The sequence below is a fragment of the Emys orbicularis genome, chromosome 10, assembly GCF_028017835.1.
Source record: "Emys orbicularis isolate rEmyOrb1 chromosome 10, rEmyOrb1.hap1, whole genome shotgun sequence".
Taxonomy (NCBI): domain Eukaryota; kingdom Metazoa; phylum Chordata; order Testudines; family Emydidae; genus Emys; species Emys orbicularis.
Window position 1 is genome coordinate 83,639,209 of NC_088692.1, and position 23,513 is coordinate 83,662,721.

The 23,513-nt window shown below is 45.6% G+C and overlaps 1 protein-coding gene across 3 annotated transcripts in view; it reads right to left on the reverse strand.

Annotated features, from left to right (window-relative positions):
- PCSK6 (proprotein convertase subtilisin/kexin type 6) overlaps window positions 1–23,513 on the reverse strand; it is a 120,685-nt gene that overhangs the window by 41,912 nt on the left and 55,260 nt on the right. For all 3 annotated transcript variants that reach the window (XM_065411497.1, XM_065411496.1, XM_065411498.1), the window contains exons 7-10: window positions 18,881–19,053; window positions 9,126–9,338; window positions 3,669–3,769; window positions 494–597 (exon numbers count right to left, since the gene is read on the reverse strand). In XM_065411497.1, coding sequence (XP_065267569.1) covers window positions 494–597; window positions 3,669–3,769; window positions 9,126–9,338; window positions 18,881–19,053 — 591 coding nt within the window. The remainder of the gene's footprint in view (window positions 1–493; window positions 598–3,668; window positions 3,770–9,125; window positions 9,339–18,880; window positions 19,054–23,513) is intronic.

Here is a 23,513-nt window from a genome sequence, read left to right on the forward strand (position 1 = left end):
AAGAAAAGATTCCCCTAGGAGTAGAGTTAAAGAAACCCCTACGACAACTCAGTTCCTGTTTCTCTGCCTCCTCCCTCCCAGAGCCCAGCCACGGGGCCAGATACCCACACCCTCTGTCCCCAGAGCCCAGCCATGGGGCACCCATCAGCCCAGACACCAGCAACCCCTTTCCCCCAAGCCCAGCTATGTGATTTCACAGCTTCATTCATGGGTGTGCCAGGAACTGGAGCTGCTGGGAGCCCTCCAGCTCTGTCCCCCCTCCCCCCAGCAGTGTCTTCTATTTGCAAGCTGGGGAGCTGGGCTCTGCTGGGTCCAGCAGCCGCTAGTGGCAGACAACAGCTCTGCAGCACCAATTCTGCGGGGAAAAAGGAAATTCTGCACAGAACGTTAAATCTGTGCAAATTCTGCTTTGTGCAGTGGGGCAGAGGTCCCCCGGGAGTATCATTTGCAGCAAATGATGCTCAATCCAGTCCACATACACTGTCTGCCTCACCTTTGCGTCCTGCTCCATTTGTTTTCCAGTCATTTGCTTTCAGATGTAGTGGCCTGGATGTTTTAACAATCAGATGCTGAACATCTCTCCAGGTCAGTGAGGGGCTAAAATAATAATGATGTAAAGAAACAAAAATTACAGGGAAGCCTTTGGTGTGCCAATGTAGTAACTTTCAATCAGCTGAACATTGTCAGCTACATTCAGATTTGACTGTTCTGTAGTGCAAACCCATGGCTGCAGAGAGGAGAATGCAGCAGCTACATCTCACCTCTCCTGGTAAAGGAAAAGATAGCATCATTCAATGATAGATGTAAGAGGGTTTTCCTCCAATTTAAATTAAAATATAGCGCAAATTGGTTATTTAAATGTTAACATTATGTGTAGAGATTTAAAGGAATTTTTGTTTTTTCCCCCTCTAGACTGGAATGGTTACTGAAAGTTATCAAAGTTCTAGCAAAGCTGCAATGGGATCAGGATAAGCAGAGCTAAATACTGGAGCTGGATGGAATGGGTAATCTGATGGGCAACAACATTTGCAGTGATTCATTCCAGGCTAAATGTATTGAAATCTCATGCTTCAGAACATAAACTGATTGCCACAGGGAGGTCAGGAAGGAATTCTGCAGTGCAGAACAGTGTACATTTTGGGTGTGGTTTCCCCCATCTTCCTCCAAAATGACAAGCATTGATCACTGCTCGAAGCAGTTTACTTGACCAGATGGGCCAATAGTCTGAGTTGCTATGGCAAACTCTACATTCCTGTAAATAACACGTCCTGTGGGAAATAAACCGAGCTTCTCATTTAGGGTCACAATCAAAGTAGGCCATCATTGAGACTCAGATAGTATTTAGGCATTGTACTGACCCTGTGAATTGGGGTGAATTTCACTCACTCTTTATCAGAATCACTGCTCAGAGATATTTTGTGAACACTTTTCGTGTTTTTTTCTTTCAGATGCTACTTAAGCGTCTTGAGCTTTGATTTATAATTCTATCCACAGCATTTAACAAAAGAAATTCAATTTATTTCTTCTTGAAATGATGGACCATCTGAGTGCTTGCATCTCTTATGTGCTATCCTCTGGTACTTAATGCTGTATTTTATTCATCAGCAAAGCCACTCAAAAATTACACTGAACGCTCTTCATTTATTTGTAATGAAAATGGCATCTCCTAAAACAGCTTCATCTGACATGGGTTTCTCAATTTAAAATGGAGCCAAAATATCTTAAAGCGAGGGGGCAGGGGAATGAGGACCAAAGTTGTCAGCTACACCAGCATTTCTTAGTGCCTTCAATGAACTGCATCACATCCACATAAGAAATTATTTGTCTCTAGGACTGTGGACTCCCAACTGTCTACAATATATTAATGGCTGCGGGAGCTGGGATCACAGCATGGATGCCAGCAGCCTGGGTTCTTGTTTTTTCCCTACCAAACACATCAAAAATGCTTGTTATAGGAAAGACAAAACAATCACCTGAGACATGTTTAGACGCCAAGGCTGCATTTAGAGGGAGAGTGACACCTTTTAAAATGCTGGTGTAACCCACACACCTCCTGGGTGTGGTGCTCTGTCCCAGCTAGTGGCACTGAGGCCACCTAGAGATTAATGAGTCTACTACAGCTTTAGCTAACAGCCATGTGGCTTTTAGCTCATGCAGTAGAGGCTCATGCACTAAGTTCCAAAGGTCCCAAGTTCAATCCTGACGACCGGGGTCTGTCGGTGTTACACTAAGTTTTGAGTGTATTCTGTTTGGGCTTGATCCCTAAACACTGAATTCAATCGGAGCTTTGCCCCAGGCATCAATGGGAGCAGGATGAGGCCCTTTAACTGCACAGACTCAGAGAATTGGGCTGGCAATGCCCCTGTATGTAGCAGCTGCATGAAGAGTGAAATGCCACTTTCACAAGGAATGTGCCTCACATCCATCCTGGAAGTGTAGCTAGTGCAGAATGAGGCTACCCCAGTTGCTAGATGGTATTTCCCACTGGGAGCACATTACTCTGATCTGCACTGGATACTGCTGAACTTTAAGGTCTTTATTCGGATCTACCCACCCTTCACTGTCGGAGTCCTGGCTATTTCACAGACCCTCCTCTCTGCTCACGTGATACAGTAGAAACTGTTGGATTCAACAGCCCCCTGCTCTAAAAAGGGAGGTTGGTGGCAGGGCACACTCAGTGAGGGGGGTCTCAGGATGACGCTCTCCCTCTCTGGTCTGCTACAACCTAGGTTTTATGATCTTCAGCTTACATCATGAAGTTTATCTGTACAGAGCAAGAGGGGGTGGGGAGGAGAGCGAAAGAGATTTAAATGGAAAGGAGGGGCTGAGTTTGGGGAGAGATTTCAGTTTTCCAACCATAGCTGTTTAAAAATGTAGATTTTTCAAAAGTGATTTTTCCTCCCTTCGTATTCTACTGTTGAGAATAGCCCACTTCCACTTTAATTGAATTGTCTCGTTAGCACTGACCCCCCCACTTGGTAAGGGAACTCCCATCTTTTCAGGTACTGTGTATATATACCTGCTACTGTATTTTCCACTCCATGCATCTGATGAAGTGGGTTCTAGCCCACGAAAGCTTATGCCCAAATAAATTTGTTAGTCTCTAAGGTGCCACAAGGACTCCTCGTTATTTTTGCTGATATAGACTAACACGGCTACCCCTCTGAAACCTGTACAAATGTAGAGTCAGTCAAAATGTTTTGCACTAAGACTTTTTTTTTTGGTTGAAAAGTTACCTCCCCCCCCAAAATGAAATGTTTTGTGAAAAACTGACAACATTACAGAAATGTTCCATTTCACATGAAACTTTCTGCAACATTTTTAACCACAATTTTTATGGAAACCATTTTTGAGATAGTTATCAAAAATTTTCATTCACTGAAAACTGTGTTGTCTTACTGAAAGCCAGGGGTTCGGAAAAAGAAATGTGCTAAGAACTAGTTCAGTAAAAATGTTGTTTAAAAATATTGCAGGAAAATTTCATGCAAAATAGAAAATGGACCCACATAAAACCTAGCAAAATGGAAACAATTTTGCCATTTATTATTAAATCATTTTCCCATTTCAGTCAGCTCTAGTAAAAAGCCTGTCTCATCTCTTCTCTGGCTCTGGTTACATAAACATTCAATACAGAAAGTGGCCAACAAGGAAGGCAAGAGTTAACTTACTTTGCTTCTAAAGCCAAAGCGATGATGCCTGTGACGATGGGTGCAGACACGGAGGTTCCAGTATGGCCTTCTGTGCAACCGTGTCTTAAATCTGTGGTAACCTAATGACAAAATTATGGCAGCTAATTATTGTGCTATGAGCAGATTTCTATACGGTACGATCACAAAACAGTCCAAGGTCCCTGTCATAGACAGAAAGCTGCATGCACCGATTAGTGCTTAAGGATCAGAGTTTGATTAAGATGCATCTGAACAGACACTGCCTGAAAAGTCACGACCTTGATGAGCCACAGAGAGAAAGTACATGTTTGGTGGGAACAGGATCCATTGTAAGGCGCAATGATCAGGGATCGGGTCCCTGTTGTGCACGGTGCTGTACAAACTCATAATAAAAAGATGGTCACTGCCCTGAAGAGCTAACAATCTAAGAAGTTGAGAGACAACAGGTGGAAGCACAAGCTAACTGACTTAGTTCTGCCATGAGTGCAGGGGACTGGACTAGGTGACCTCTTGAGGTTCCTTCCAGTCTTATGAGTCGAACAATGAGGTGATAACAAACAGTATAATAAGCAGCAGCCACAGCACACTAACTGCCTAGTTTTTCGTAGGCATCATGACAAAGGAGGGTTTGAAGGAGCACCATGAGATTTGTCTGGGGATGTACACAGGGAGCTTCTTCTGGGAGAATGAGGGAGGATGAGAGAAAGCATGAAAAATGCTTACTGGAAAATCTGACAAAATGAAGGCCCCACTTCAGGAAAGCACCCCAATTCGGGACAGCACTTAGCCTTTAAGCATGTGCACAAGTCCCATTGATATTAATATGCACAGAGCATTTAAGATATGCACAGGGCCCCAGACACCTGTACAACGAAAATGGACATATGATAAACAAATGGGTTTTAGATATTCCCAGCTTAAGTTTTACTTTAGCTACTTTGCAGAACAATGACAATGTAATTTGGCGCCGGGGGAAAACTGTTTTGTCAGGGATTATGAATTTGGAGAAAGCTGCCTATGGAAAATGAGTATCCACGCTGCCCGGTGACATGTCATGAGGAGGGACATTGTCATCAGCGTTACTGCAATAATAAACCCAAGCTTTTCCCTTTCAGTCACCACTGGGCTCCAGGGGAACAATAGCTCACTGACTGCTGGCCAGAGCTACAGGGCAGGCAAATCTGCATGCTGTGCTATCACCAGCTGAGAGGATACTGAGAGTCACCATCATCACTTACAAACATACCGTCTGAACTATCTGGCCCATAGAGAAGCTGATACTTGCACACATTCAGTTAGCAGCACCTTTACTTTTAGGCCAGAAGATTCAAGTCCCGTATCAGGGCTTGAGCTAATAGTCTTATACATCCCTCGGAGAGTGCTGCATTGTTAGATGGGCTGTTCTTCAGATGAGAAGTTACATCAAGACCTGTTCCCACACTGTTAAAAATCCCATGATTTTAAAGCCAATCTCGTGATTTTGGGGTCCTGTCTCATCAATGATGTGACTGCCCAGGTGAAAGTTAAAGCAAAAAATACCTCTGGTGTCCTGGCCAACAATCTCTCTTTTCATAAAGCAGTCCCAGTGTCTCAACCTGTTTGACAGTAGAAAGTAAAACTTGCTGCATTGCCTAGCATTATCTAACTCCCTGCTTTGTAAAGCATGCTGAGATACCAGAAGTATGAAAGGTGGCAAACCTTGATATCGATCTATTCTTCAGAAGAAATGTGTGTCAAATTTCCAAAGTGATTGCTCTCCGTAGTAATCATATTTGCAAACTGTTGCAGTGTTTTTTTGCTGCATGAGTATCATTAAGGTTAATGGGGAGGGTGTGGCTAGAACTCTGTATAACGCTTTTTTGATGTTCTGTGTCTAGTATGCCTTTCAGTGGAACCATCTCTTCTGAACACTTAAGGATAGTTTGTACTTGTGGTCTTCAAATCCTCAACCCAATTCACTAGCTCAGTGTTTCCCAAACTTGGGACGCCGCTTGTGCAGGGAAAGCCCCTGGCGGGCTGGGCCAGTTTGTTTACCTGCCGCGTCCGCAGGTTCGGCCGATCGCGGCTCCCAGTGGCCGCAGTTCGCTGCTCCAGGCCAATGGGAGCTGCTGGAAGTGGCGCGGGCCAAGGAACGTACTGGCCGCCGCTTCTAGCAGCTCCCATTGGCCTGAAGCAGCGAACCACAGCCACTGGGAGCCGCGATCGGCCGAACCTGCGGACGCAGCAGGTAAACAAACCGGCCCGGCCCTCCAGGGGCTTTCCCTGCACAAGCGACGGAACAAGTTTGGGAACCACTGCACTAGCTCATTAGCTTGGCTAGGGTGATGAGTAGAGCAGGTCAAAACCTGGAAATCCTGATACATCTACATTTGTTTTCATCCCAAATCTGGGAGGAAAAATTTGAAATACTGAAAATGTTCATGGAATAAAAAGTTCTGAAAAATTTCTATTTAGAAACTGCAAAACATTTTATTTTGGCATTTTCCCATCAAAATGAAACACTTCAATATTCCCAAATTGAAAAGTTTCATTTCAGTTTGTTGGACTGACCTGAAACGAAACATTTAAAGTCAGTTCAGCATTAAACTGCATCTCCCTGTGGTGCTGCATTGCCTCATGGTAGTTTTAGTTCAGGGACATGATGCCTTTTTCTCCTGTGGGCTCCCCGGTCAGACTACACCCATGATGCATCAGGCAGCTCAATCAGAAGGGAGACTACATTGCATGGGAGATGTAGTCCAGTTTGTGAGCCTGGCCCATAGGAGAGAATGGAAGCATCAGGCACCCAAACTACAACTCCCATAATGCAACCCAGCACCATAAGGCTATGCAGCTTAATGTGAAACTGTTCAACAAATATTTTGTTTTGGTTTTCCTAATGGAAAAATCAAATCAAATTGAAATTTGCCCCACAGAAAATTTTTATTTTGCAGAAACTGCAATGTCCATCGAAAAATCATTTTGATGGAAGATTCCGGACTAGCTCTAGCGATGAGAGGTGATGACAGGTAATATTGGAATTGCCTGAGTTTTGGGTTATGCACGGAGAGTATTATAGCCCAGTACCTTGTTATTAAGAGATATGTTTTTTTGATGGGCAAACTTGAAAGGCTGTGAAAAAATACCCAAGCTGTTCACAGAACGGTTCATTGAAACTCAGTGATGGTTTTCCATTATTTCTCTAAGGAAACATTCTTTATTGTGATGTTATCAAGGGAAGAAATTGAACAGGAAGGAGGACATGGTAGGTTTTTATTCAATGGGATTGTTGCCAAATGTATTAATCAGAGCTAAGAGCCCTTTTTCACACATTAGTGTGACTAATCAAGAAAAAATACAAGTCAATACTTGCAGAGCCTAAGCAACTTCACTGAACACAAGTCTTGTAAACTGCATTGTAAATCATGTTCCAACATGTACTGGTTCAGCCAGTTGCTCTTTTGAATTACAACATGTTAATATGCCAATGTTACTATCCTGCTTCTCAAAGTACACAATTCGAGAACTCAAAAGCATGTCCTAGCAGAACATGATCTAACAGAAAAGGAACACATATATTAAACGATCACCTGAATAAACAAGTAAAGGTGGACGCCAAAGCTGTGCTACTGAACCCTTCTGCCTGACTTTCCCTGTTGGTTTTGCAGAGTGCACTCCATAAATTCTGCTTATATAACAATAAGTTCACGCATAATTTATACAAACCCATTTCCTAGCAGAAAATAATGCAAATCAAGAGATGTGGATTTGCGACAACAAAACTAGGCCTTTCACTTCTATCAAAATAATAGAGGGCTTTCTGTTTAAATAGCACGGCCATTTTAATTTCACAGTGTTTACAGCTCGTACTTTAGTAAGGCTTTAAAAATCACTTTTAAGATTGAAAATGATCTTCCCTTCACTCCAGACACATGAACACTTTTTGTTTTAAGTCAGCATTAAATTCCTGCTAATGGAGCCCAGACATTACAGCACACCCCGTTTCCTTGTATAATAATTACACGTAGTAGCTAAGGGGAAGGAATTCTATCCAAATTTTTCCTGTGGGGTAAGGAAGTTCCGGGGGGGGGGGAAGAGGGGGAGAAGGGAGGGAGGGAGGAAATAAAACAGCTCTTAAGTGTTTATTCCCGCTGACAAATGTGTGCATATGCATTTCTTTAAACTTCTAGAACTCTGTTGTGATACATATCTGCTCCTTACTCCTGTCGTACCTGAGCACCTCACAATCTTTAATGTTTTTATCCTCACAACACCCCTTTGAGGTAGGGCAGTGCTGTTATTCCCTCCTTACAGATAGGGAAGCAGGACCCAGAGAGACTAAGCCCTGGTCTACACTAGTGGAGGGGATTGATCTAAGATATGCAACTTCAGCTACGAGAATAGCGTAGCTGAAGTCGACGTATCTTAGATCGACTTACCTCCCATCCTCACGGCGCGGGGTCGACTGCCACCGCTCCCCCGTCGACACCGCGTCCGCCTCTCAGCAGTCGTGGAGTTCTGGAGTCGACGGCAGAGCGATCGGGGATCGATTTATCGCGTCTACACTAGACGCGATAAATCGATCCCCAATAGATTGATCACTACCCGTCGATCCGGCGGGTAGTGAAGACCTGCCCTAAGTAACTTGCCTAACCATATATTGCAGAGCAGGGACTTGAATACAATTCTCCCAAGTCCTAGGCAAGTGGCCTAACCATGTTTCCTCTCTAGTGCCCATTTCAGGCTAAAATTATAGGAACTCAGACCTTTAATAGAAGAATCCTAAGCTTTCATTTCAGAGGGTAGTAAAGGACACTAGGTGCACATGCCTATACTTTTGGAAGCTTGGAACATTTTATTGCTTTTCACTTAGATTAAAAAAAAATAGGGTCCCGATTCTCTTTGCACATCAGACGTACCTTGATGGTGTTCTATTGACATCAATGGAGTTCACTGGTGTAAATCCAGAGGAAAATGAGAGCAGAATCTGGCCCTACAATTACAAAATTAAGGCCCTGACCCTGCAAACATGCACATGCTCAACTTCAAGTGCACAAGAAGCCGCACTGACTCCAGAGATAAGTACAGGCCTGAATGTTTGCAGGATCAGGTACAAAGTATAAAAAAATCTAAACCAAAACTGAATGTAAATCCCAAAGAGAAAGTCTACCGAATTAAGGACTTCTACAGTACTTACTTCAAACAGTGACTTACTTGAACAGAACACCTTTCATCTCGCAGGATCTCATAGTGCTTTGTAAACTAGAATCATTTCATCCACCACTGAAATGCAGTCACCTCTGGGGTGAAACACAGCAACAGCACCACATAACAGTGCCCAGTAGTTTTTAGGAGGAGAAGTGTGAATAACTTAACAATAATTTTGCCCCTTCCGCAACTTAGTCAATCTAAACAACAGGGGAAATGGCAGGTAGGTAGAATTCAATTAACCATCTTGGAGCCGGGTATACAACTTACAATTTTTTGTTCATAAAATGCCCCGCTGCTGTAGGTTGTGGCGAGAGTAGATGCGCATTCCTCTAGATACCACGGCTTGAGCCCACTGTCCGTGCTGCTGCTGATGGAGATGGTGTAGATGCTGTTGGTGTAGCCATCACAAGAGCAGTAATCGCCTTCTCTGCCACCATTTCCTGAGGCCCAGACAAAAATGGAGCCCAAACCCTTACGACCCTAAACATTCAAACAAAAACATCTATAAGGAAACACACCATCCCCAAGAATAAACCTCAAACACCTCTGGGTTTGGGCTGAACCCACAACCATCCTGGATCCCCGCCCTCCCTCCCCCCCCCCCCCCCATGGTCTAACAATCCTTTAGAAAATGAACTGTTCTAAAAAAAGAACCCTACTGTACTCAGTGAATATTTACACACAGTGTTTTTAAAGTGACTAGCATTCTTAAAGGCAATAACTATCCAAAAGGGTGGCAAAGCTGAAACGCCTTGGATGAAGGGGCTTTATGGACTTCTGCAAAATGATCAAAGAGCAAACATATTGGCGTTCCGAGGATCTCCTCCCTCAGCCAGGCTGAAAAATGAGGTCCAGGCAGACGCCCGCCACAGCGGTGCTTTCGGGCAACTGGCATCTCCAGCAATAGGGCTGAAAGCGGTAGGCCAGCTGCAGCTACTTCCTTCACACCTCAGAGCAGAGGAAAGACCTGCTGTGACTCCCCTACGTGGTACACATGCAACTCCAGTGGTCTGCAGGATGAACCGAAAGGAGAACTCGTGAAGAATCCGGGTGGCTCCATTCCCTTCAGTTCATTACTTCTGGTGGAAAAAACTGAAAGGGAGGAAAGGTGCCTGAAGTGTATCTTGCAGGCTAACAGAGCCACCTTGTTATACTGCCCTTTCCTTTAACTTTAGCTTATAGCCTACATTGAGCCACGCCGTCGCAGTTAGCTCGCTTAGCTGCTACAGATGCAGAGCCGAAGAGTCTGACTTCAGTCCAGATTTTAATTCTGCTGGGTGAGAAAGTGGGATTGGAGTGCCCAGAGAGATACGGGCTCACTGAGACCAAGGCCTCTCCTAAGCCAAAGGAAATTGTGATGAGAGAAGAGGAAGAAATTCAGTAGCGAGGGCTCCATCAGACCACTCAAACCTCTAATAGGAGGGGACTTCTTCCTCAGCCAATGGTGAAAATCCACTAGGCTCTTGCTTAAGAACAGAGGGGGGACGTGATAGAGGAGGCTCTTTGTCTAAGCTTTCTTGAGGTCATGTTTAGACAGTAATGCCATATCTAGATCACATTTGGCTCTCATTTGCCCCAGTGCTAGTGAGGGATGACGTCAAAGGCATTAGGCTAGTGAAAAAAGGAGCGAGAGCTGTGTTTTGACACCAAAAAGCAACAATCTCCCCCCCACTGCTACCCCTGCCCATCAGAAGAACAATTTCCAAGGATCAGAGAGGGTGTGAGGTGCAGTACAATGGTGACAGAGTTGGTTCAGCACCATCGCGGAGCACATCCCAGCTCAAACATTGACATCGGCTGGGAAGCGTGTTAAATGTTAGCAGATCTGGGTGTCTCTCATGTTACCAGGTCCATCAGTGGGGAGGCTTTGCGGGGACACCGCTGGGGTATGCAAGCCCTTGACTTGTCCTTTTAGGGATGTCAGGTAGGTCATGCTAATGAATGATCCATGAGTATTTTTGGCAATACCTGCAGCCTTTCAGTAGTGGCCCGTCAATAGTGAAGGGAGCTCTGCTGGAGGATAAAGAGAATGTCAGTGAAGCTACAGACATGGGCAGAAAAGCTAGAGCCGTTCCTAACACTAGTATTGGAAACCCATAATGTTGGTTGATTGGCATACGCTGACGTACACATTGACGTAGACTTTTAAAATAAGCCGTGCCTTCTTCTGCAATGGATACTTTGCTTTTCTATCCCACTTTCCACAACTTAAATGCTTAGGGGAGACTGTATTAAGTCCACTTAGCTTGACAGTCAATCCCGAAACAGTAATGAAAGGGCTGGAGGAACAGTCATGGGGATGGTACCCAACTGTCTTGGGTTCTCTCCTTATCAGGGAAGAGAGTTGGCATGTGTCAGGGGGATATTTTGGAACGAACATAGGCAGGTCTCTGCCTACATAGTGCAGAGAAATCCTTTTCTGATTCTCCCTCCCCATCACAAGACAGCAGGCTTCCTCTAGCAGAATCAGCTCCAAGGGTGTGTTTTGTTCGGAGACTTCAAGGCAGAGGGATGGTTTATTACCTGTCTTGCTCTACTGCTGGGCTGATAATCTCTTTGTTGACCCTGCCTCTGGCTACAAAGGGTAAATTGGGTGCTTTCCTCACCGTGTTTAGGTTTTCATTATCTTGCCTGCCTCACAGCCACAAAGGGAGGTTACTTCCATAGGAAAGATTAACAAGAGTTGTCTGGAGGTCAGCAGGGAAAAATACAGCTTGATAGCCAAATTGTTCTGCTGTTCTCTCCCAACAGATAATTCTACCTAGATTTGAAGTGTATTGAACCTTTGGTCAACCACTACTGGTACCTCAACATGCCACTTTCTAGCACGGATTTAAAGTCTCTCTAGGGTTTTCTGGATCTATTAAAACTTGACCTCCTAATTCAGGTTTTTGGCGGAGTGTACAATGCAGTCAGCTCAAATGTGCTGGCTCTATGTCCACAGGCCCTGGCAGGACTTCCATGAAGAAATAGATGTGCTTTGTATGTGTGATAGTGCAACATTTTGTAACCTGACACTTTTTAAAGCTGGATTTAGCAAAAAGGCAATATGAGGTGATTGTCTATTAAAAATTAAGATCCATCAAACTACAAACAGAAAAAAGCTGGACATCTCAGGGTACAGGCTAAGATTTTCTTAAGCACTGTTCAGATGATCTAGAAATCAGTCACCAGTTGTGAAAGGTACACAAAAAGGGAGATTTATCACTGATTTTGTAGTTGATAAGGATGTCAGGAACTGATATTTTTCCTCAAATCCTTTGTGAATTACAATGTCAGAGCTAGAACTGCATAAGTTCAAGTGTTAATCATGATTTCCAAAGCATGGTCCTCCTAACTAGAGCTGCGTGAAACTTTTTGGATGAAAAATGCAGTCAGCAACCCCAAAACGTTTTGTGAATTTGTGTTGGTTTCACCAAATTGTTTGTGCTTAAAAGAAAGAAAAAAAAATCAAAGCAAGTCAAATATTTTGTTTCCACATTTTTTAAATGAAACATTTCAATTTTTTGATTCAAAATTGCTTTTCTGCTTAAAAACTTCCTCCAAATTTATTTTAAAACATTTAAAAACAGACAGAAAAATCCCTCAAATTGAAACAAAACATTGCATTTTGACAGACACCAATTTTTATTTTTAACTTTTCGATTAGCAAAATATTTCAATTTGGGTTCAACCCAAAATAATTTCCCCCCAATTTTTCAGAATTACCAGCAAACCAAAAGAATTCATTATTTGCAGAGTTCTATGCCTCACATCTGTTTCACACTGCACATCAGAATATGCTGAGAAGAGATGGTACAGTCAGATCCTTAGTCTTCTGTACATAGGACCAAATTCTGTCCTGATTTAAACCCCATGCAATAATAGATTCATAGGTTCATACACTCTAGGACTGTAAGGGACCTCGAGAGGTCATCGAGTCCAGTCCCCTGCCCTCATGGCAGGACCAAATACTGTCTAGACCATCCCTGATAGACATTTATCTAACCTACTCTTAAATATCTCCAGAGATGGAGATTCCAGAACCTCCCTAGGCAGTTTATTCCAGTGTTTAACCACCCTGACAGTTAGGAACATTTTCCTAATGTCCAACCTAAACCTGCCTTGCTGCAGTTTAAGCCCATTGCTTCTTGTTCTATCCTTAAGAGGCTAAGGTGAACAAGTTTTCTCCCTCCTCCTTATGACACCCTTTTAGATACCTGAAAACTGCTATCATATCCCCTCGGTAGTCTTCTCTTTTCCAAACTAAACAAACCCAATTCTTTCAGCCTTCCTTCATAGGTCATGTTCTCTAGACCTTTAATCATTCTTGTTGCTCTTCTCTGGCTCTAACTGGGCCGCACAGGGCATAAGATAGCCCTTAAAACCCAATGGGGTTATATTAAGTCAGCGACAGGCATATAATTAATTTTCCTTCTGCCTGAGGAATAATGGAAGACTCACCTCTTCTCCCTTGCATTAACTGAGAGGCGGGAGAGGAGATAACAGAATGACTATTTCGGCTGTCTTTTCTAGCCATTATTGAGATAAAGCCTAACCCTGTAACCCTACTGAATTGGAAGCCAAGAAATGCTCCTCTCATTAGCTCTGAAACACCTAACTGCCAAGACTTCTGCAAGCAGGCTTAAAACACCCACAATCTCCGTATGAAACCACTGCTAAACCAAGGGCAACTATTGCATGGGTTTCATAGCGCAATAAGAATTGGATCCAAACCCCACTGAAATCAATGAAAGTCTTTCCATTGACTTCAATGGGTTTTGGCCAAGACCCTAACTGAGCCGAAATGGGCCTGCATTAACGTGCACTAGGGAACTTTAAGTGTGTGCCAGCAGGGCCCACACAGGCCATTAGTGCATGACACGCTAACGCAGACTAGAATTTACATCTCTCTGGTGTGGACTAATGCACCGTGTAGACAAGCCCTCGGTAGATTATCAGTTTGAAGTAGGTTGTGCTGGATTCTTCCTGTTCTCATGACCCAGTTTGATGTGGTTTTGACACCAGCACGCCTGCCTTCCCGTTTTAAAGAGCCCAATTAGAGCGCAGGATAAATAGTCTCCCATTAGCTCAGAAATTAATAAGGTGTGGCTGAGAGAGCAAGCAACAAGCAGCTGAATTACGCGGGCACAGGCCCGTCGCTAAGAGATAATGGCTGTCTTAATATTTCTATTAAAATTCAATTCTAAAGATTTATAACTCAGCTGCAGCAGCGTGCTTGGGCTAAAGGTTACAGCTAACCAGCCAATTAAGGGCTTCCTTCAGTAATTGAAAAAGATAGGCTTGGCAATTAGTGTTTCTGCATGTAGGGAAAAAACGTTTCCTGCGCTCAGGTGCTTCGTGGAACTCGGAATTGGTTGTGAATACATGAGAATGGCCTGAATTGTCCCCGAGGGGTCTCAGGAGAGTTTTCCTCCTGCTTAGCTAGAAGCAAGAGAGAGGCAGGGAGTACTTCCCCCTGGGAAACCTCTTTCTCCTGCTGGCCTGCCTGCAGCTTTGAGGGTCGGGGCCATGAGATTGGCCATGCTCCCAGGCTTCATCCCCTGCCCCTGTGCACTCACTGGACCTCCCAATAGAAATTCAGGAGGAAGTTCAGACAGCGACAGGGTCAACGGCAGCACAGCTTTTGCAGGAATGGTGATGCCTGGGAAAGCAAAGGAACCAACAGAGGCAGGTTTGGTGGGTGCCTTCACGAATACACCAGATCTGCAGGGTTGGGAGACCTCATCAACCCCCCTCCTCCCCCAAGTCATTGATTCCTGGATTTTAAGGCCATTGCAGTCATCTAGCCTGACCCCCTGAATGACAGGCCAGAGAATCCCACCCAGCGATTTCTGCAACAAGCCCATAACTTCTGGTTGAGCTACAGCATCTCCTTTAGAAAATCATCCAGACTTGAGTTAGCGATGAAGCGGCCACCCCTCACCGCAGTAATTCCCCTCCCTGTTATTTCCAGCATCAAATTGTTTCCCATCCCTCCTGAAGGGACAATCTGCAGGGAACTCTGAGAGGTGGATCTCAGATCTCCCCCCTCTTCGAGGGGGCCTCTGCAGAAAGGGGTAACGTGGCTCAAATTTGGACCAGAAACTTCTGTAAGGCTCTAACCATGTCTCCTCCGGTGAGTTGAAGGCTTCTGGTGTAAATAAAAGCAGCAAGCGCCGTTATTTGGAAAATGCTTGTTGAAACATTTCCTGACCATTGGCAGCACGCATGTGTGTGGGGGAGCTGCAGGGATCCAAATGGCAGGGTGTCCCGCTCAGCTGCGGGAACCTGCTCTATCACACATCTTCCATATGGAAAAAGAGTCTAAGGGGCAGCCTGTTCCCAATTCTATGTATTTACATTGAAAGAATTCACATACACTTCAATTAATCCCTCTGCAGACTAACTGCCCCAAACAGGAAATTAACATTGGCTGGGGCCCATTCAGAGTCTTTTCTGCAAAAGTCCTTGTTTTAGTAACGCTGCTTTGCAATTATGCATCACTTTCACCCCAAAACTGCAACAAGATTTACAAAGCTAGGGAGCCGTTATCCTGATTGTACAGCTGGGAAGCCAAGGCACAGAGAGATGACGAAATTTGCTCTGGGTCACAGAGTGACTCAGCAACACAGCTGTCCCAACTCACCGACCTATACTCTAAACACTGGAAGCTGCAGCTTTCTTTCCTGTAAGTCTCTGATACATATAGCCTCAAAAGGTTATTTGAAGACAGAACTTTGGTCCTTCAGCTTTGCCGGTCTCCATTTTAATGGGCTTAACGGCTCTCAACAGGAGAGCTCAGCTCTGGTTAAGGGGAGTTCTCCTGAGTTAACATTGCTTCAGTTCAGTGGTGTTTCAATTTAGGTTTAGAAATGCATATTTCTTGGGCTCAAGGTCACGCTGGGTGCATTGTTACAAAGGATAAAATAAACACTGTGATGCCAAACGTAGTATTCCCCGCACTAGGAGATGCCGGCCGTCTGTTTCACTACAGCAATGTCTAATCCCTCACAGCAGTGCTGAATTGGCTAGCGGGCTAAACTACTTTATCATGACAACCCCTTAGTGAGGGTTTATGCTAAAATGGGACATTCCTCAAATTTCACTCCCCCAAAAGGTTTAAGTTGCTAAAAGAAAAATGAGGCAAATATGCCAAAGTAAGGCCTGAAAAAGAGGCCCGGCTTGTCCTCAAAGTCCCAGGAGATTTCTCAAGACCGGGTTTAGACCACTTGCAAGTTAAGATTCCCCAGGGCAGGGGCGGCTCCAGGCACCAAGTGCGTGCCTGGGGCAGCAAGCCGCGGGGGGCAGCCTGCCAGTCTCCGTGAGGGCCGCAGTCAGGCTGCCTTCGGCGGCATGCCTGCGGGAGGTCCGCCGGTCCCGCGGTTTTGGCGGCAATTCGGCGGGGGGTACGCCAAAGGCGCGGGACCGGCGGACCTCCCGCAGGCATGCCGCCGAAGGCTGTCTGACTGCCGTGCTTGGGGTGGCAAAATACATAGAGCCACCCCTGCCCCAGGGAGCCTCTTTTCCTCCACGCAGACTGAAAGGACCAAACAGCCCTGGCTTCAGTATTTCAAGAAAGCTGTGACAAGTATGATTAGTCCCATCCAAAACATCCATGCCACTTCCCACCCCTTCAGTGGACAGTACCAGAAACGACACAAGCCTTGGATACAGAATCATTTTCACCTACCATGGAGTGGGTGAAGAGGGGTAGATTTCTGAAGGGTACCAAGAAAGGTCTTTTGCTCTGTGTAGTTGACTGTCATCAAAAATGCTGCATTAGTGCCTCCTCGAGAAACTCAGCATGGAAGGAGCTGGTTTTTCATACAGCACCCTCCCAGAAGATGGGGGTTAATCTATCAAAGTATGCTGTAATCCGCAAACCTCACCTTTGAAGGCTCTGCCTGTAATTCTGCTCTCATTCTCTTACTCCTCACTCTTGGACATTGTGCATGACCACACCTGATTATAAACTCCTCAGAGCAGGATCTGGGTCTGCCTGTGGGTTTGTACTCCTACACGATAAATCATCATGTTCTTAACATTTCCAAAGTCTAGGGAGGTGCCTGCGCCCAAACCAAAGGCCAGGACCCATCACTCCTTCAAACTACTGCTACGTATTAATGGGTCCTGATCAGTGGTAACGTCCCAGAAAAGAGAAAACGTCCCTGTGGCCAGTTCAAATCAAGAAGGCCACTCAGTGCAGAGCAGCTGTTGAAAAAGCTCTCAGACATCAGGCTGTATCAGCAACGGGAGAGAGAATAAGGAAATAGAATGACATTGCTTTCTTCTACTTCTCATATCCTTCCACCACAATCATCATTTTTTTCCAGTGTTGGGCACATGATATGGCCTGGTCTGTAGCCCTGGCACTATCTTCCATGGTGCATGGTTCCTCCAGGAGCCAGCAGACCAAAAGACGTTCCATGGTTTGTATTTCACTGCAGTCACATGCATGTTGGATCAGTGGAGTAGCCACACTTCCACATACTGACTTTTGATCTACCAGCTCTTGTTCGGAGGGGATTTAAACATCTCCAAGTCAAGCCCTGACACTGTATAAACCAACTGTATGACCTGACTTAAATAGTAAATTGACTTTGGGCCATGTCAGCTCCAGGAAGATGCAGCAGAACATTCCAGAAAAGGGTCAAGAGAGTGATTAGTGTTTGGGGAGGGAGTATTTGTACCAGGAGAATGGAGGCAGAGATGGACAGCTGGAAGCTCCTGTTTACTCTCTCTCATAACATGAACGCCAGAGGTCACTAACAGAAATTAAATGGGAACAAATTTAAGACAGATAAAGGGAAATACTTTATGCAACGTGGAAATAACCTATCAAACTTACTGAGACGGGATATTAGGAGCTTGGTGAGACTAAAATAAGAATGAGATAGCCACATGAACAAGGTGTGCAGTTACACTAGCCTGGACAGTATTACAGAGATGAGCAATCCTCATGCTTCAGGGTATGTGCTGATTACTAGGTGGGGTCAGACAGTAACTTCCCCTTCTGCTTCACTGGGTCACATAATTCGGTGCCCTGGAGCAAACCTGCAGGTCCAAAGCCCAGCGCCACTCTGACACTGCCAAGGCAGAGGGGAGGGAGACGGGAAGCACAGGTGTGCACCTCTCGTACCACAGCAGCCATATTGAGCACCAGGCAAGCAGCACGAGCAGGCTGGGAAACAAGGTGTCCTCCCTGTTCCAGTCTAGCAGGGCTGGTTGTCAGCTATAATGCCACAGTGGGAGGTAAAGTGAGGGGGGAAGTGCGAGTTGGGGGCGGGCAGCGGACTCTCCTCAGCACTACAACAAAGAGAAAAATCCCCCTCCCCACAGCCCCCAGTCCTTGGGAGAATAAATCTAATTAATAATAAAAAATGAGTTCCCTTCAAATACTTTTGATTTATTAACCCAACGTAGCTTCCAGTCCAGGATTTCAAATTAGACCCGAGTCTGCTATGAGTTCTGGGCCCAGCTGTTCTCTCAGGGATTTCCCTGACATGGGGAAGTGCTGGTTTGATCAGTGCCTTGGGGGAAGCCTTTTTATTTTATTTTTAATGCCAGACATGTGCCTAGAACGGCTGTGCTGAGTAGATTTTATAAAGCCTCCCAAAGAGCTTTCCGTGCATTGCTTTGCTGAGCGGGGTTAGAATCGCTCCTATTTACTGGTCACTGAGCCATTTCTAGTTTCTAGGGATGCCAGTTGCTGAGAGAGTTCTGAAGTCACCTTGGCCTTGTTGACACTAGGAAAAATTGGTCATGAGACGCCCCCAGTGCAGCTCTCTCTGCGGTAGCCGCAGTGTCAGATGTGGTATAGACAAGGCATGGACAGGGTCACCACTTTTTTAAGACGATTCTCTCGACCTTAACTTTCTTTCCTTTTTTTAACCTTCTACACCCAGCCCACACTAATCTCAGCCCCAACACACACACACACACACACACACACACACACACACACACACACAAATTTAAACTTCATATGGAGCAAAAGGGGGGGAAAAAACAGTGTCTCCAGTGCACTCGATTATCCACACCTTTTTAATGCCATACTCAAAAGCCTGTTTGGCCAATTCACCAGGTCCATCAACTGTCTTCCCATCATCATCTGGCCCCCAGCTTGCGCTGTAAATGTCAATGTAATCGGGTCTGATGCCAAGCGACTTTGCTTCAACAACATCTGTTACATCTCCATCTAACATACGAACGCCTAAAAGCACAAAAACATTAGACGTTAGGGCTGAATGGCTTTTATGAAAGTGCCAGGATTGCAATCAAAGGCCTTTGTTAGAGGCTGCCGAGAACTGAAAGGCTTGTAACGCCTTGAATAGCTGAAAACAACGCCAGTGTGGGTACCCTAATGAGCTCCGCCGCGTGAAGTTCTTATGCTATTTTGGAAACCTTTCCCCCCTCTCACTTTTCTCTCTCTGTGTTGCTGATTTGATGGAAAGGAATTAAAATGATACGTCATTTGGAGCGCTCTGGGTGTTCCGCTGCATGAGCAGGATTCAGAAAGCAGCCTGGTCCAGAGTGAATCTAAACATTTCCCCAGCGTCCCTCTCTCTAGAAGTAATAGCACTCAAAGTCACACTCGTAGAGTCCCACATCTGCTGGAGAGAACATGCCTTTAAAATTCTTTCAGTCATAACATTTCTCTGTTAAAAACTTCCCCCCCTTATAATTACAGTTAACCAAATCATTCATTCTGATGCCTGGAAGACATTCATTAGCCTGTTTCCTGAATACTCACCAAAAAGCCCCATCTGAGAATGCAATAGGAATGTGTGTGACGTTAGTTCATGCACTTTTATCTAGCAATAGTTACACCAGGCCCCAAAATGACACAGTCTGCCAGCTTTTGATCAGGGACAAGCTAACTGCTTCCCAAAGAAAAAGGGCAGAAAGCATTTGCTAAAAAGTAAACGAGACAATTTCTAAGGCAGAGAAATCGCTCATGCGAGCCTACTGCTCAGTGAGCAATGTGATAGGGGTGACTGTATGGGAGATTGTCAGGCTTCACTTAAGTAAAGGATGGGCATCCTTGGGAACTTTAGAAGCCCCAGGATGAGATTTTCAAAGCCAACTAGGGATTCAGACACACAATTAGAGCTGGGCATTTTTAGATGAAGTGTTTTTGGTTGGAAAACACTGATTTGTTCAAATGGAAAATGTTTGCAGAAACATGAGTTATAATGAAACCTTTGTCAGGATGACTTCTCGGGGCCAGGATGAAATTTCTGGTCAGAGAAAGAGGGAGACAGCAGAATAGCCAGTAGCCCCATGATGGGATATGAATGCCCGAGGTTCAAGTTCTTGCTCTGCTCTGGGCTATTGGCTGTTCTTGGGTGGGTGGGTGGAGGACTCTTTCTTTCATGAACAATTTCAAAAGGCCTCAGTTTCGTACCAACGTGGAATTCAAACAAATTCCTGCTGCCTTCAAATGTTTCACAACCTAGAATTCTTGTCTTCCAGCCAGCCCCATACACACAGCTGGGAGCTGTCTCTCTAAACTCCTCTGGTGGCTTTGAAAGTGTCAACCCATGTTCATATCTCCTGGAAAAGATGGCGAGAATTTTATTTGTAACTGAATAAAGATTCATCAGTCCCTTGAAATCAAGATGAAAGTCAGAGAGAGGAGAAAATCCAAACACAATATCCAAAATGCAGTAGGACAAGCAGACCATTTGCAGTCTAACCTCACCTGGCCATCTGCAAATGCCAGCAAAGTTGCCCAAGAGATATGGTGAGGGGGCAAAACCTGACCACTGGAAAAGAAGCCTTCTAAAGCTTGACATCAAGATGTTCTAACTGCCATGCTGAAGAGGAGGAAAAGTGATAGCACATTTCAGTCCAGCTCTTTATCATCATTTTTCTTGAAGTCTTCCTCACACCGATACATAAGGGACCTAGGTTTTGGAACAGTGAATCACTGTGACTGCGAAGACTAATTCAAATAGATCAGTGTTTCCCAAACTTGGGACGCTGCTTGTTTAGGGAAAGCCCCTGGCGATCCAGGCCGGTTTGTTTACCTGCCACGTCCGCAGGTCCGGCCGATCGTGGCTTCCACTGGCCACGGTTCGCTGCTCCAGGCCAATGGGAGCTGCTGGAAGCGGCGTGGGCCGAGGGACGTACTGGCCGCTGCTTCCAGCAGCTCCCATTGGCCTGGAGCAGCGAACCGCGGCCAGTGGGAGCCGCGATCAGCCGGACCTGCGGACACGGCAGGTAAACAAACCGGCCCGCCCACCAGGGGCTTTCCCTACATAAGCAGCGGCCCCAGTTTGAGAACCTCTGTGTTAGAGACAATGTTCATATATATCGCATGTTAATGGAACATTAGGCTAGGGATGTGTATACATGTTGCCTTTGACTTGACACATCCCCATGGAGATGGAAGAGGCTGCGTCTGATCACAGAGGTTATCCAGTGAGGAAAGCCTGACCCCAGGTGAAACTGGAGTGACCTGTGTACCACCCTATGGGAACAGAGGCTCCAAGGAGGTTGGGTGGGACAAGGAATCAAGGGGGAGTCCCGGTCCCTCCCCCACCTCTCTGCTAATGAGACCTTGGGGCAACTGGTTGTCCTCAACCTGTCCCCCCACCCCTTACCGCAGGTTCAAAGCGCAGGCAGAGCGCTGAAAGCAGAGGAGAGGAGTCTCCTTCCTTCAGTGCCAATGCCACGGCATGCAGGCACAGTCAGGAGTGATTGCAGGAGAGCCGTGCTCAGCTCCTGCGGCCCTGCTGGGTGTGTGGGAGAGACGCCGCAGGCGGAGCTGGGTCAGGCCCAGGGAACTCGAAAGCCGGTCTCTCTCTCACCAGCAGAAGTTGGTCCAATAACAGATATTACCTCACCCACCTTGTCTCGCCGGTGATTTTAACGGCTGTTGGCACTGGGGTGAGACACGGATTTTCATAAATTCATAGATTCCAAGGCCAGAAAGATCCATTGGGATCACTAAATCTGACCTCATTTTGTGTCAAGACTTACGTTTTGAACTCCTTACACTAGGTTTTGATACTAAAACAGCCCCAAGGAGGGACATTATTGAGGGAAGAGAGCCTGGCATGGAGAGTCTTTGGGATACCTGAGAGGAGGAAAACTGGGGCCGGGTGCTCAGAGCCCCCCATGGTAAGAGGGGGCAATCAGAAGGCAGCCGCCCCGGTGCACATCAACAGAGTGGACAAAAACAGCTCAGAGCCGTCTGTTTCCTTGATGCTCAGTTAGGCCTGGTCCACACTAACCCCCCACTTCGAACTAAGGTACGCAACCTCAGCTACATGAATAACATAGCTGAAATCGAAGTACCTTAGTTCGAACTTACCGCGGGTCCAGATGCGGCAGGCAGGCTCCCCCGTCGATGCCGCGTACTCCTCTCGCCGAGCTGGAGTACCGGCGTCGACGGCGAGCACTTCCGGGATCGATCCGGGATCGATGTATCGCGTCTAGACAAGACGCGATAAATCGATCCCAGAAGATCGATTGCTTACCGCCGGACCAGGAAGTAAGTGTAGACCTACCCTTAGTCTAGTTTAGTAACTCTGTTAAGTGGCTTCATGTCTGAAAGGTAGCACTGGACCATTGTAGTGCCTACTGGAGCCAGCCAACCAGACGCCTATTTATAAAAATGCACTTCCCTTGCCACATTTATTTTTCTTAAACCAAACAAATGCAGACAGATTTAATTACCGTTGCAGCTGTACTCTGGACTACAGGCAATTCAAATATATTTTTTCTAACGCCGTCTGCTGCCAGCAGGGAACAATCTCCAAAATACAAAGCAAAGGAGCAAAGACATTTACCAAAGCTTCCTTTCTTTGTAAAGTGAACTAACAAAACTGAAGTGAACACTAAAAAGTAACCCCTAGGCAGGGCTATGTTTTATAGCAGCATTTTAAATTTCCTAAATAGCATGGACAGGTGACAAGGAATTGGTTTTTTGCATGTGCTACACAGGTGCTTATTATTCAGACCAAACAAGGTTTTTTCAGTTAGCTGGTCACTATCACACCTTAATTTATCCTGGATTGACAGATGTGAGGGAAAACAGCGTTATCACATCACTGTTACTTTATCTCGCACATTATTCATTTTTAAGAGAAAACCTTTTGTAGCATCATAATTCAAAGCACTAAATCCTTCAGGTGGTGGGAGGAAAAGCTAGCTTTCAAACTCCAAGCCTGACCCTGCAAGGAGCCAAACGCTGGAGTTGGGGGTGCCTGGCACCTTGCAGAATTGGGACCCAGCTCAGCTCGTGATTGGATGACTCTTTTTCAGAGCGACATGGCCAGCACTACATGTAAGAGAAGAAGAGCTGGAGTAAACAGCAGCTTTGGGACAATGTAAGCCATTCGCTGGACTACGCGCATTAGGTGTAAGGCAGGTCAGGCAGAGATGCTCCTCACATCCACTTCACTTCTACCTGGCCTTTTGGCTCAGATCTTGTCATTTAATATCTGACAAGTCCTGTAAGGGGTGAAGGTGAAGCTACATCCCAGGCCTGACGGGGACACTCTGCCCATCTGGAGTGTCTATGAACCAATGAAGGATTTGCCTTTCGTGAGTCTGCAGCGAAAAGATGGGCACGTGGAGGAGGACTGGGACTAAGGAGATCTGAACTTAATTCCGGTCTTAGATCCTGTGTGACCTGGGGCAAGTCACAATCTCTCTGTGCTT